The sequence below is a fragment of the Aotus nancymaae genome, unplaced genomic scaffold (assembly GCF_030222135.1).
Source record: "Aotus nancymaae isolate 86718 unplaced genomic scaffold, 86718_ANA_hifiasm-v0.15.2.pri h1tg000040l, whole genome shotgun sequence".
NCBI classification, from domain to species: Eukaryota; Metazoa; Chordata; class Mammalia; order Primates; family Aotidae; genus Aotus; species Aotus nancymaae.
Genome location: NW_026988454.1, coordinates 68,104,560 through 68,120,206, shown reverse-complemented (window position 1 = coordinate 68,120,206; position 15,647 = coordinate 68,104,560). Strand labels below are relative to the sequence as shown.

Genomic DNA, 15,647 nt, shown 5'->3' with positions numbered 1-15,647 from the left:
TAAATGAGTAGGATTGCCTTGGGAGTAAATGAGAGAGAGAGAGAGAGAATGTGTGGGTGTATATAAAACTTACAGCAGTTCCTGACTTACCTCTTTTACAAATCTGAATACAATCCTCAGCCTTCTCTTCTAATTTAGCAATTCTCTCTGTGTCCAATTTAGAATTTATCCCATCAATTTATTTTTTCCCAATGACTATACTTTGCCAGATTTCTAATCAGTTTTTTTTCCCACAACTATGTATTCTTGTTTTAGTCTATATTTCAAAATTTCTAGTTCTTTTCCACAAGATGCTTTCACTTACTTCTTTGAACTGCCATCTCCTGATCCTGTTTTTTTCTATTCCTCCTTTTCTAGTGTTGCACATTGCCCCCTTCTGGAACCAGGACTTCTGCTAAAGGTATAGAGGTCCTGCTTTGCAGTGGCACTGCGGATACTGCAGGACAGTAGAAGGCCTAGCTCAGTTCTGACCAGAAGGCACGGCCAATGCCAGGTTACTATATACTTTTTGGTGTATCCGCCCAGAACAAAATCTCTTCTTTCTCTAAGACTTCCATCCAAACTCCTGGGTGAGGTAGCTTGGAACACTGTCTTCTAGCTAATTATCCCCAGACTGGGACAATAAGATTCTCATGATATAGTTTGAGATAAATTCCCTACAGAATCAGTTCTTAAAAGTAAGAGTAAGGCCAGTTGCAGTAGCTCATGCCTATAATCCTAACACTCTGGGAGGACAAGGAGAGAGGACAGTTTGAGCCCAGGATGTTCAAAAACAATCTGGGCAACATGGTGTGACCTAATCTCTACAAAAATAAAAATAATTAGCCAGGCATAGTGGCACATGCCTGTGGTCCCAGCTACTTGGTAGGTTGAAGTGGGAAGATCACTTGAGACCAGGAGGTTGAGGCTGCAATGAGCTGTAATCATTCCACTGTACTCCAGTCTGAGTGACTGAGTACCCCACCCCCCAAAAAAGGGTAAGATAATAGTAAGAAAAAATATTTATTGTCAAGAATACTATATTAACTTGTCTGGACTGTTCCTTAGAGAAATCACAACTTCTGCTTATTGTGTTTCTTAAAGAATGTAACTTTAAGGCACAGACCTAACAGCATATCCTCCTAACTCACTTTTGAACTAAAGTTTAATTATGTATATCTAGAAAACATTTGTGAAATGGTAGATGCATTATTTTCTCTGGGAGAATTTCAAGTCATAGACGAGGAATTCACAGCAAATATTTTACAGTAATGTAAATCGGTCTGTACATTAAACTGGGAATTAGAAAATGATTTAATATTAGAGAGAACTATCATTTTTTTAAATCCTCACCTTAAAAAGGAACTAACATAGAACAAAAGAGATTTATGTTGAATGATATAACTGATCTCTGCTGAATAAGAGATGTGAGATCAAATGTGAGACCAAGATAATGCGAGATGGAGGTAATGGTAATGGAAAGAACCACGATGACCTTGCAAGAGATACTGTGAGGAATTAATAAGAAGTCAAATACAGATAAATAAAAGGGCTGACAGATAGCACCGAGGTGAATAAGCACAAATTAACATGGTTTCATGGCTTTCTCCAGCAAAGCTCATCAGTGAAAAGCCAGAGACTGTAGGAGCACCCAGGTTTAGAGAACATGCCTACGGAATAAGTTTACAATGTCTTTCAATCCAGTTAACCCGCTGCCTCCTAAAATATCTTTAGAATATTCTTTCTCCATGCTATTAGTATTCAGAATTAAAACGTTGTTACTGACGTCAAAGCAAAGAGAATATGCTATGGAGAAATTAACTCTTCATTTCCAGATCTAAAAGGGACTGATTTTGTAGAGACCACCAACTTAATAGTTTAGAGCAGGAATTGGCAAACTACTGCCCAGGAGGCCAAATCCAGCCTCCTGCCTGTTTTGGTAAATAAAGTTTTATTGGAACACAGACATACCTACTCATTGATGTACTGTCTGTAACTGTTTTCACACTACAACAGCAGGATTGAGTAGTTGTGACAGAGCCCCTAGGGCCTGCAAGGCCTAAAGTGTTTACTACCTAGCCCTTCACATAAAAAGTTTGCCGATCACTATCCAGGAGAACAAAACAATTCTACTATAATGGGTACATCCAGCACTGCTACATATCTAGAACACACAAATGGATGGATCAAAGCTCCATTATTAGGTGTACTGTGAAAATGGCACAGTATTTTATTTACTCAGAAATAAAAAGTGAAAAATTCTATGAACCTCTTATTTAAGACATAAAGTATCTTTCAGGTCCCCGAGTCTACAAATTCTACTGGTTAGATCTCTAAAACTCATTCAATAGAAGTATGAGGGTAGTTCTATAAAACTAAAATATAATTAAAATAGCAGCTTTAATAATGCAAGGCAGCAGATTCATTTTCAAATGAGTTTGTAATTTTCAAACAAAGGGCAACCTTACTTAAATAACTATAGCAAGGAATTCACTAAGAAGTGACTGGGTCCATGATCATTTCTTCTACAGAATTACCAAAAATCATAAAGAAAGATTTATTTTACATTCCATCTAAAATCTACCTGTTAACCCTGTTCAGCAGCTTCAAAACTCAATGGATAACTTTAAGTAATAAATTCAACAACTCCCCACACATCCAGATAAAGAAGGATATACTTCTTAATCTGGGACCAAACTGAAGAGTAAACACATAATTAAATATTCAAGTAGATCACATGACACTTAGCCATTTTGGATAGTGAAATGCCAAAAGTAAAGAAGTAAATGGCAAAATATTAGAAGTTATAACTGGAGAGAAAAGCAAGAGACAAGCTCAGTGTGAACAGCTTTTATTAATGCAATTAGGCAAAAACAACTGTAAAGCATGCTTATATCATCAGGGTTCCTGACCATCCTCTATAATTCAGAAAAAGACTGTAAAGGAATTAGTCCATAAACACCATACTCCAATGATTATAACAGGAGGAAGACTGTTTCCCCCTACTTTCACAACTCCCTTCTTGTTTCTTTAGCAATTTTATTCCCCCTAGTGTCCTTTAGTGAACTCCAAATACTCATTCTACTACAATGACTATTGCTAAAAAGAATGATTTCACTTTGGGAGGCTGAGGTAGGCAGATCATTTGAGCTCAGGAGTTTGAGACCAGCCTGAGCAACATGACAAAACCCCATCTCTACAAAAAATATAAAAATTAGCCCAGTGTGGTGGTACATGCCTATAGTCTCAGCTACTTGGGAGGCTGAGCGGGAAGGATCACTTGAACCTGGCAGGCAGAGGCTGCAGTGAGCTGAGATCACACCACTGCACTCTAGCCTGGGCAACACAGCAATATCCTGTTTCAAAAAAAAAAGAATGATTTCAATTTCAAAAACAGTTTTAGTTAGTGAAATGATGGATAACAGATATGGAAGTTTGGTGTATGCAGATATGAAGTACCATTCAGTTATAAAGAATTATTATAAATGCCTTTACTTGTTATGAAGAAATTTATTAATAGATAAAAGAAGCCAGGCACGGTCGTTCATGCCCGTAATCCCAGCACTTTGGGAGGCCGAGGCGAGTGGATCACAAGGTCAAGAGATCGAGACCATCCTGGCCAACATAGTGAAACCCCATCTCTACTAAAATATAAAAATTAGCTGGGTGTGGTGGCGCACACCTGTAGTCCCAACTACTTGGGAGGCTGAGGCAGGAGAACTGCTTGAACACGGGAGGCAGAGGTTGCAGTGAGCCAAGATTGTCCCACTGCACTCCAGCCTGGTACCTGGTGGCAGAGTGAGACTGTCTCAAAGAAAAAAAAAACAGATAAAAGGAGGCACAAATTCGAATTTTCATTGACAGCTTTTTAAGAAATGCTATCCATAAACTTCATAACTTCCCACTCCCCAGACTTCTAAAGTGCTAAGCAAAAATACTTATTAAGATAACTGATGTTTATTATACTCACGTATATTTATGCATACTTGTATACTTTATAATATACTGAGACCTTGTATAATCAATGTATGCAGAAATATGTTTGCTATTTTACATTAATGTAGGTTTATAGCTGTTATAACTAGTTTATGACTTTTTTGCTCAATGTTGAAAATTAATTGTTGGTTATCTTTAATAAAGAATGTAACCCCTTAATTGTACACTCAATATAAGACAGCAGGATTCCAAATTAGTATTCTCCATTCTAAAACATGATAGCTAGAAAGCATATAAATAAGGGACAAGTAACAAGTGTACATATTATAAAGACTAGCTAAAATATAGACTAGTTACATAAGATGATCAGAAACAAATGTACTTTCTGTACATTTAATACATTTCAAGCACATCAGAGCACTATCTCCAAGTAAGAAGGTGAAATTTTATAAAAGTATATTCACTAAATGAAAATTCATAAATTTGCATAACAACTATCTCCAAAGAAATCCTAAGAACACGGCCGGGTGCGGTGGCTCAAGCCTGTAATCCCAGCACTTTGGGAGGCCGAGGCGGGTGGATCACAAGGTCGAGAGATCGAGACCATCCTGGTCAACATTGTGAAACCCCGTCTCTATTAATACAAAAAAATTAGCTGGGCACGGTGGCGCGTGCCTGTAATCCCAGCTACTCAGGAGGCTGAGGCAGGAGAATTGCCTGAACCCAGGAGGCGGAGGTTGCGGTGAGCCGAGATCGCGCCATTGCACTCCAGCCTGGGTAACAAGAGCGAAACTCCGTCTCAAAAAAAAAAAAAAAAAAAAAAAAAAAAAAGAAATCCTAAGAACACAACCACTCAATTATTGGAGTGTAAAATACATGTATAAGTGTAAATCTTTCTCTAATTAAAATTTTATTTACTCCACTCTTCCAATTCTAATAAATTTGGTGAGAAGAATACAGAATAAAAGTTGAAGTCTGGGTGTGGTGGCTCATGCTTGTAATCCCAGCAGTTTGAGAGGCCGAGGCGGGTGGATCACCTGAGCTCAGGGGTTGGAGACCAGCCTGGCCAGTATGGTGAAACCCCGTCTCTACTAAAAATACAGAAATCAGCCGGGCATGTTGGCATGCCTGTAGTCTCAGCTATTCTGGAGGCTGGGTCAGGAGAATTGCTTGAACCCAGGAGGTGTAGAGGCTGCAGTGAGCAAAGATCGTGCTATTGCACTCCAGCCTGGGTGTCGCAGCGAGACTCTGTCTCAAAAACAAAAAAATCCAAAAAAAAAAGTTGAAGTATTTTGACAACTATTTAAAGTACTTGAAACTAAGCATATATAGAAATAATCACCATTTTAGAATATTTAAATTCAATTACTTTATCCAGATTTGCTATGAACCATCTACTAGAAATTATTTTCTTTTATACAGTTCAAATATACAATATAGTATAGATTATACACTGATACATAATCACAACTTGAAAACAATATTGTCTTTCACAACTTTAACGTCAACACTGAGGTGGGGAGTTAGAATTCTGATGGATCACTAAAATGAAAAAGCTAAATAGCATAAACAGCAAAAATTAATGAAGCTCCTTATACCGTCTTTGAGGAAAAAGAGGAAAGCTCTCTAAACCTAACTGTAGATGGTTAATAGCTATCCTAGACCATAGAGTCAGAATTTTAGCTCTAACATAAAAGTTTCAGTTTAAGGTTCAGATAATTTGTCAAATTCTTATAATCCTTGTGTGTGATGAAACAAAATCTAAGACTAAACGTTCACACACCTTTGCGTTGCCCTGCAGTCTCATTTTGAAGCCTATTCTTATCACTGTGTTGGCGCTTTCCTACAATAATATAGTCGAATATATCTTTCCTCATAGATACGCAACTGATCAATTTTCATAACAACCCATAATGGATGGTAGCAGAGATTTGCAGTCAAAAAGACTCTGGGCTGGGTGTGGTGGCTCATGCATGTAATCCCAGTACTTGGGAGGCTGAGGCAGGAGGATCACTTGAGCCCAGGAGGTTCACTCGAGCCCAGGAGGTTGAGACCAGCCTAAGCAACACAGTGATACCCTATCTCTACCAAAAAAAAAAAAAAAAAAAAAATTTAAAGACATGGCAGTTCACAAATTACAGTCCTGTAACTTTAATTTGGCTTTTCTTAAGACATGTCAACAGTGAGAGGATAGGCTAATCAGCTATCTCGCTATCTCTAATGGATGGTGTCCTTTCCAGGTACATTTCTTATACTTGGTTTATTGGTCATGGTTGTGTTAGATAAAGAGTCTGCCCTCTATAAAATATGATCTCCCCCATCACTGCACTCACAAGTTAGGCTTCTCGACTCTTAACTGAATCTACAACCCATTCATTCAGGTCACACATACTCACTCCACCAAGTTGCCTATTCCTATTGAAAGTTCTACAAGGCCAATCAGGATATAGAAATACAGCCTAGAGACACATACCAAGGACTCTAAGAAAGTTTGTTAGTTTTATAATGTGATAAGAAATTACACTTATTATCAGCTATTAAAACTCTTGATTCTTGATTGTGTTTAAGAACAAAGTAATTACTAATATCTCTGTTTTATATACTATCTAGCTATATTAACATTTCTGTTTAAAATAGACTGCATTTTAGATGACAGCTAATGACAGCTTGCATTTGGTTCTATTTCAATTTCTCACCCTGGTCTTAGTTATTAGCACTGGCTCTGTTAAGTGAGAAGCCACTCTTCATTTGCCATACAGTCAAGTCAGGTGTTTGTTTGTTTGTTTTCTTTTTTTTTTGAGAATGAGTCTCGCTCTGTCACCAGGCTGGAGTGCAGTGGCGTGATCTTAGCTCACTGCAACCTCCACCTCCTGGGTTCAAGCAATTCTCCTGCCTCAGCTCCCCCAAGTAGCTGAGACTACAGGCACGCAACACCATGTCCAGCTAATTTTTTTTTTTTTTTGTATTTTCAGTAGAGACAAGGTTTCACCATGTTAGCCAGGCCGGTCTCAATCTCTTGACCTCATTAACTGCCTGCCTCAGTCTCCCAAAGTCGCAGTTGGGTCTTATAGTCTGACTTTGTTAGTTGTAATGGCTTTTTTTTTTTTAATTTTATCTATTTATTTTTTAATTGTACTTTAGGTTCTGGGGTACATGTGCAAATCATGCAGGGTTGTTGCATAGGTACATACATGACTAGGTGGTTTTTGCCTCCATCCCCCCCATCACCTATATCTGGCATTTCTCTCCATTTTATCCCTCCCCAACCGCCCCACCCCCTGCTGTCCCTCCCCTAGCCCCCTTCAACCAACCCCAGTTTGTGATGCTCCCCTCCCTGTGTCCATGCGTTCTCATTTTTCAACACCTGCCTATGAGTGAGAACATGCAATGGCTCTTTTAAAAGAAAAGCCACCCCTGCTCTACTTCCCAAAATACGGTAATGTACTGTTTAAATCAAGTAAGAATGCAGTAAGGAGACCACCATATAAACACGTCAGAAAACAAATTCATAGCACTAAATTAAATCACACTCTTTCAAAAGATAGTTATCATTTGTAGGAAAGCCCAGCTGCTTTCATCAACAGGTAGGGTGGTGTGCAATTTTACTTATATATATGCTCTGCCAAATAAACTGGCACAGAAAGAAAAAAATAGGAGAGTGTTAATATCCTACAGAAGTAAAGATCAACTTCTTTTGTTGTCTTCTAGTTCATGAAGATAAAAGCAGAGGGGTCCTTGAAACTGTTGACACAGCAGAGTTGGCCAAGTAAACAGATGCTGAACCCTACTTATGGATTACTGCCATACGCTAGTCCCCTACAATACCTATAATCAGTTTTTTCACTTCTTCAGATTCTCTCAATTTATGCTCTATCATTCTTGAAGTGAGGCAATCAAAACTGGATGCAGGTGTTCCATTTATAACTCCAACTTTTAAAAAACACTCCTGGTTTTCCAGTCTGCTGCTAAGCAACAGAATAACATTCTTACTGAGCTACCTGTCATGCCCCACTCTCTCCCTCGATTCCAGATTTTTTTCCCCCAAACAAAGGAAAGGGAAACAGCCTCAAACTTCTAACAGTAGTCCAGATTGTTTTAGTACATGTGTGGGACTTATCTTAAAGACACTCTCATGCCCTATGTTAAAAAGTTATTCTTATGCTATCCTATACAAGGTATATTTGTTTTATAGACTGCTATAACAAAGTATCCTGGACTAGGTAGTTTAACCATCAGAAATTTACTTGATCACGATTGTGTAGGCTAGAAATCTGAGATCTAGGTGTCAGCAGAGTTGGTTTCTTCTAAGACTTCTCTTATTGGCTTACAGATGGTCATCTTCTTCCATTGTCTTCACATGGTCTTCCCTGTGTGTGTATGTCCTAATGTCCTCTTCCTTAAGGACACCAGTCACAGTGCATTAGGCTCTACCCTAATGACCTCATTTAACCTTAATTACCTCTTTAAAAGGCTTTAAAGACCCGATCTCCAAATACAAATTCTCAGGCACTGGAGGGTAGGACTTCAACATATGAATTTTGGGAAGATACAATTCAGCCCATAACACAAGTATTTAAAAGTACATCACAGATATACGCCCTTTTAGGACAAATTATGTCTTTCACTTATAATGCCCCAGGAATAAAGGGTTATTACATTTTCAACTTATTTTCAAATGGTTCAATAAAACAATTATCCATATAGTAGGGGAACCTGGGTGAAAATACATAAGAAATCACTTTTTTTTGCAACTTCTCTGTAAGTCTGAAATTATTTCAAAATAAAAGTTTTTTTTTTCCAAGTATTTAGAAGTCTATTTAATGAGTCAGATTTATTTTATTTTTGAGACAGGGTCTTGTACTGTCACTCAGGCTGGAGTGCAATGGCACAATCACAGCTCACTGCAGCCTCGACTTCCTGGGCTTAAGCAATCCTCCCACCTCAGTCTCCTGAGTGGTACTACAGGGGCATATCCAGCTAATTTCTGTAGAGATGGGAGTCTTGCTATGTTGCCCAGGCTGGTCTTGAACTCCTGGTCTCAAGTAATCCTTCTGCCTCAGCCTCCCAAAGTGCTGGGATTTCAGGCATGAGCCCCTAAGCCCAGCTGAATGAGCCAGATTTTTATAGCTCTACTTTCACAGAAATACATCATCATGTATGGTTAAAGAAGTACGTGCAATCAATATTTTTCATACATAATAAGAATCTTATGAGTAGAGAAGAACCAAAAAGACTGAATCTAAGTCCTTCTACTCATTATAATACCTAACACAGTGAATTATTTCCATGCTACGGATGTAGAAGAAACTAAGCACAACTAAAGTGTCTTTCCTGTCTCAATTGCCATCTTTTGCATAACGTCCTATCTATTCAACTCTAAAAGATCCACCAAATTCAAGAGGAAAAAAGAATTACCCTATTTACCAACCCATTTCACTAGAATTCTGGGATCACACAGTAAACAGGGCATAAATCTCAGCTCAAGGGTGATTTCTTCTAAAAAAGTTTCCCAACATGGATCATCCTCCAACTAAGCACAAGCCTGTGACAGTGCTAGCATGTAATTGGGTTTACTCTATACCTGTCCACTCTGTCTTTTATTCATGTAATGGCATCTTGTTCTTTACTAGGCATGTATTTAATACTCTGCATCAATGAAATTCAACAAATATATGCCCCAGACTCTGCACATAGCTTACTTTGTGAATTTTCTTTGCTGAATTTATAAGACATTTGTTATTTCTCTGATGAAGTTATTTTTCACTGTAATCCTAAACACATCTAAAGAAAGAAAAAGATCTCGTGAAATAAACTAAGAAGCCAAGTTGAACTATATTTTACCATCTTATAAGGCTAAAAATTCTAAATAACCACTGATGTAGGGAGGGACCACATCAGCATCCCAGAATCTACCTGCTAGCATACACAACAATTCTGATCCTGCCACAGTTCCATTCTCCTGAGGTCTCATTCTTACTGAGTCATCAGGCCTGCTGCATGCCTGGCTATGGCTAACCACTTAAGAACACATCACCTAGCTATCAACAACACATCATTTTACATGCCAAAATTATTTTGAGGATTATCTATCTCAATGCTGCTCTCCATTATAGTATAAAATTGAGAATATGCCTATGTAAACTATTTACTTAAAGCAATTAATTATGTATTGATTCTACAAACTTTCACGTAAATGTTTCTAAATGTAATTTGAATAACAAATTGTGATTTATAAATTCAGAACAACTAAGACTTCAAACTAAGCTACTAAAAAGACAAAAATTCCATTTTCCTGCATATTTATAAACTATAAACTTAATAGTCTGTATTTTCACATGGATTATAATGTTGTATATGTTAGTTACTATATTTTCTTACCAAGTACAAATTAGAAATAAGAATATGTAGTAAAGAAAATCCTTGTTTTAGACACAAACAGCCAAGCCATTAGAATAACTACTATTCTATGCTTTTATATATCTTATGATTTTAACTACAACACCAAGGCCACAAGATCTGACTTCAAATCCTGACTCTACTGCTTGTGCTAGTGGGCAATTTATTAATCTTTTGAGACCTTAATTTAATTATGTGTAAAAATAAGAATTCGACGAACCCTATTCAGACAGGTATAAAGAGTTAAATAATAATGCAAAATGTCTAGGACAGTCAACAGAATATATTCAGTAAGTCTTCCCAAACTTTGGGACTAAATTCCAGGTCTCCAAAATCCTCAAAAACTTTATTCACTATGCATACGGACTTGTTTAAGTCTCATAAAATGGCATAAATATACTATTTTAATGTAAATTATGTACAGGCACACAAAATGTAACCGTATTTTATCATATATATGTAAACTGGTCTCTGAGGTTAATATGCTATAATACAGTCCATATTTTGTAATACTAATTTTTGCTTATTTTAGAATTTTGCAGGGCTCAGAAAAACAGGGTTAAAGTGGTATTGGATAAAAATTTGTAGCCCTTTTAAAACAAAATAACCTCTCCCAGAAAATCTAAAATTTTTATCTTCTTTTTCTTCTCATATATTTCCTTAGAGCAAGCAGAGGTATTTGAAATCAATTACTGCTCCTTCTTTTCAAATCAGAATCTAGAATATGAGAATATACTGCCAGTGACTATGTAGAAGGTTTAAAGAGAGACCAGTCTCCTACATCTTGTCTTCTCATTCTGTTTGCTCTCGTCCACCAGCATCATTCGGTGCAAAATTAAAGGGGTATATGTATCAAAGGAAGGAGGAGGTAACATAATGCTTTGCTTAAGTGACAATGGAGGTGTTTACAGATTGATATGAATACCAGTGCTGTAGCTTCTGTTTGTTTTAAAAGAAACCAGCTGATTATTTTGCCATCTCTTCTTTTTCTGATTTACTTAGTGCCCATGTGGATCTGATGTAGATCCCAAGAATGAAGAGATAATAACAGAAGTGAGTGAAGTATAGGTAGAAAGCAATGAGTTGGGAAGCATTAAAAGTAAACACTGCCTGGGTAAGATTTTCTCAATTTCAAATTTGCAAATGATATCACTAAAATAATAGCATCTTTAATTTTATTATAAGTGAACCATAGATCAATGAAAACTCAATTTTATAATTTTTTCCGCATATTCAATGTCAGAAAAATTGTGTAGTATTTATATGACTTTTATGGTACTTTAGCAGATGGGCCAATAAAAAAATTTAATAGGGAGTAACAGAGGGCACAACCTAAATTTTATTTAATACATTCATAAAATGATTTTACATGTGAATTTAAGTAACTGACGGAAACTAGAGCTTATGCTATCTAGACTTAGGTATACATGTATAAATTTCCACTCTTGAGATATGAAATCTTCTTAATCTTCATAATTCACACTTTAAAAATTTAGTATCTATCAGTCTCTTGAGACAAATTTAAGAAAACTGTAGACTATTTAATAATTCCCTGACACTTAGATGACATTACTATGTAACATTTCAAAAACATCTCATGGGATATATTTTCACAAGTCACCACAGATATAAGATGCCTAGCAAGTTAATATTTTTTTTTGCTTTTACCCCATTTTTCTTCTCAAAGGTTCATTTAATAATTATGTATACTCTATTTCTTACTAAAGTTAAACAATCAGAAAATTTTAAATGAGGCATTTAAATCCTCCTTGCTCAGAGGATTTCAGTTTATAGTACACAGGCCCATAAAATAGTAAATATTCCAATAAAAAGCAGGCATGGTATAATTTCAGAATCAACAGTCTACCCAAAATAAGATAGGTAACAATTTTAAACTCACACAAATGGGGAGTCATTTCACCACAGACCAATAAAAACACAGGCTAATATCATCTAGCATTCAGGGACAATAATTCTTTCATTTTACAAATAAAAAATCTGGGAATCTGAGACAATGTCTTAACCTAGATTACCAAGCTTATCGCTGACATGGCTAGAACTAGAATCAAAGTCTTCTTTCCACCCTGCCAGGTCACCTGTTAAAGTCTAGCTAAACATTTTGCCCCAAATTGAGAATAATGCCGTCTTAGTTCATTTGGTGTTGCTATAACAAAATACCTGCGGCTGGGTAGCTCATAAAGAAAAAGAGGTTATTTAGCTCACAGGTATGTAGGCTGGGAAATTCAAGGGGCATGGCACTGTCATCTACTCGGCTTCTGATAAGGGCTTTGTCCTGCTGTGTCTTAAATGGCAGAAGGTCAAAGACAAAGCAGACAGTGCAAAGAGGCCAAACACAAAGGGCATCCTCACCTTACAACAACCGATTCCCTTAGGACCAAACCATTCCCACCAGAATTAATCCAGTCTCCCAAGTCACTGGTATATCATTTTGGAAAAGTAATTTGGTTATCTTTATTCACTTACTTAACAAATATTTATTGAATAGCCAATCTTTACCAAGTACTATTCTAGATTCTGGAAACATGGAAATGAAAAAGACCGACAAGGCTTCTACCATTATATCCTAATGTGAGAAGACAGAAAATAAGCAAGAAAACAAATATCATTTCAGAGAGTGATAAGGATGTTAAAAAGGAAATAAAACTGGGTGATATGAAGGAAGCAAACTAGAAGGGGAACTACATTTTGTCAGTGTCCAGGAAGCCACCTCTAAAAAAACATGCCAGTTGAACACTGAGCTGAAAAAAAGGCAGCCATAATGAGCTAGACAAACATTCCAGACAGGCAAAACAAAAGAGCAAAAGTCCTGAGCTGGGACCAGGTCAGAACATTCAAGGAATAGAAAAGAAGGCAAATATGCATGGAGCAGGCAAAACAAGTATATGACAAACTGATTGTGTACTACAGGGGCCCAGGCACATACTCTTTAACCTAGCAACACCACCTCTAGGACTCTATCCAACAGCAGTAATAGTAAGTATGTGTAAAACTATGCACAGATGAATGTTAGTGCTGGTAGTTTGTAAAAGGAAAACAACTGAAAAAACTAAATGTTGATTATTTGGAGAATGTTATATAGATTATGTTATAACATATACTATACAGTAAAAGAGTTAGATAATATATGCACTGACCTGGAAAGATGCCCTAGAGATATTATGTGAAAAAGCAAGTAGATTAATATATATGACATGATTCCATTTTTTTTAATGAGACTCATTAACTAACGTATTACAAGGTTTAACCCCTGAGTCTGGTCCAGGATAAATACCACTTTGCTTCCTCCCCCTCCAAGCAAATGTCCTCTTTCATTCTATGCTCCTACCTTTCTCTAATTCATTCCCTGACAGCATTTTGGCTTACCTCAGCCAACTGCTTATTTCTTTTCCTGGGAACATGAATAGCATCAAAAAAATTTTAAGAGCACAGAGAAAAACATTTCCTTATAAATTAAAAACATATTAGGCTCTAAATAACTTTACAATGACTGAATCAGCTCCAATGATTTTAGAGTAGTCATATGGCATCATAAACTTGATTTAAAAATAAAAAAACACATTATGAGCAATTAAAACTAAATATTCAGTTGGTTATTGTACTAGCAATGATGAAAATTATGAATTATTCTTACCTCTACTTTTGTTCGATAGAGAACAAGTCGTTTAAGGCTGCATAACTTGGCAATGTGGTTGAAAGCTTGAGGTGGTAGCTTATCACAGGAGGAGAGATTTAAGGCCTGTAGATTTGGACACATTTCAGAAATAACTTCTAAACAAGTTTCATTAAGAAAGTGGCTGCAAGACAATTCAAGTCGTACTAATTCAGATCCACAAACCTTCAGAAACCTGCAAAAAATAACATTCCATGTAAATTTTATAAAACTAAAATATATTTTTGCAAGAACTTTGGAATTTTAGCAACTCTAAGAAGACACATTTAAAAGAATAGATTTCTACTAGGGAAAATAAAAAATTTGTTTTGCTTAAATTCTTATTCACTGCATACTGAAATATGAATGGTTAGGCTAAAAAAATCAACTTGAAAGGATAAAATGAATTCATACCAGATGAAAAGTCAGCTAAATAATGTTAAATGTTAAATAGATTATGTTTTAACACATACTATACAGTAAAAGAGTTAGATAATATATGCACTGACCTGGAAAGATGTCCTAGAGATATTATGCGAAAAAGAAAGTAGACTAATATATATGACACGATTCCATTTTGTGGAAAATTAAGAAAGTAGAAGATGTGTTTTTCCTACTTACTTATAATTCACATCCAAGCTGGTAAAGCCAAAAAAAAAATAAAAATAACAAAACTCTAAACTCTGGAAGATATTTCCCCCTCAACAGTACCTATCCAGTACTGGATAATATATTTTGAACACTGCACACAAAAGTGCAAAAGTGGCAACTTGAAATAACATCAAAACAAATCAGACTAGACTCCTCTCAACTCAGAAAATGTCTAAGCGGGTTTAACTACAACACTGTTAGGATATGGTCCCTGCAGCTGTTACTATTTAGCAGCTGGACTGCTTGATGTTGAAATTATCACAAAATATTCAATTGCAGCTTCACAGAAAATATATAAAAATAATCCAAGGTGAAGGTCACAGATGCTTTATCAGAGTAGTTATCACAATATTTATCTCAGTTATATTACAGTTGGAAAAATAGTCCTGTCCATGATCATCCTCTGAAAACAATCTAAAAGTAAACATGAATGTAGGAGTATTTGAATCCATGAAACTTTATCAACTAACCCTCTTAACAGTGCACCAATTATGCTTGTCCAGGTCTCTTGACATAATCTTCCCACTAGTGTCACATCAGGAATATACTGTTAGTCAATTTACACCACATCTTTTTTTCTAAACGATTTAATGAGCTTACAAGTATACATACAAAATAAAATTGACTAAATTAGATTACTTGTGTAAATAAAGAAAGTAACACTGGTCAAAAGATGAGTTTTTTGCATTGTTGTAGTAGTTCCTAGCAGAGACCTTGGAAAAGGCATTTACTCAAGTCTTAGCATTTCCTCAGCTTTAAATGCAGACTTGAAGTATGTAATAACATTTACCACACTGCCTCATGGGACAGAAGCTGAAATACTATGTAAATGCAGTTTTTAAAGGTCAAAGCACCCCACAAACATTAAGTCTAATTTAAATCTTGGCCAATTCACATTTAAACAACAAAAAATTCAGTTGCTGCAAATTTAAATACTGTAAATAACTCAGTAGCCTGCACATCTTATTTACACCTGAACACCCATTTATTCTAAATCCAAACTTGAATTATTTGA

The 15,647-nt window shown here is 36.2% G+C and overlaps 1 protein-coding gene across 1 annotated transcript in view; it reads right to left on the bottom strand.

Annotated features, from left to right (window-relative positions):
* Positions 1-15,647, bottom strand: part of FBXL4 (F-box and leucine rich repeat protein 4) — a 48,876-nt gene that overhangs the window by 11,135 nt on the left and 22,094 nt on the right. Inside the window, exon 5 of the mRNA XM_012444261.3 lies at positions 13,964-14,177. Within this exon, the coding sequence (XP_012299684.2) occupies positions 13,964-14,177 (214 nt within the window). The remainder of the gene's footprint in view (positions 1-13,963; positions 14,178-15,647) is intronic.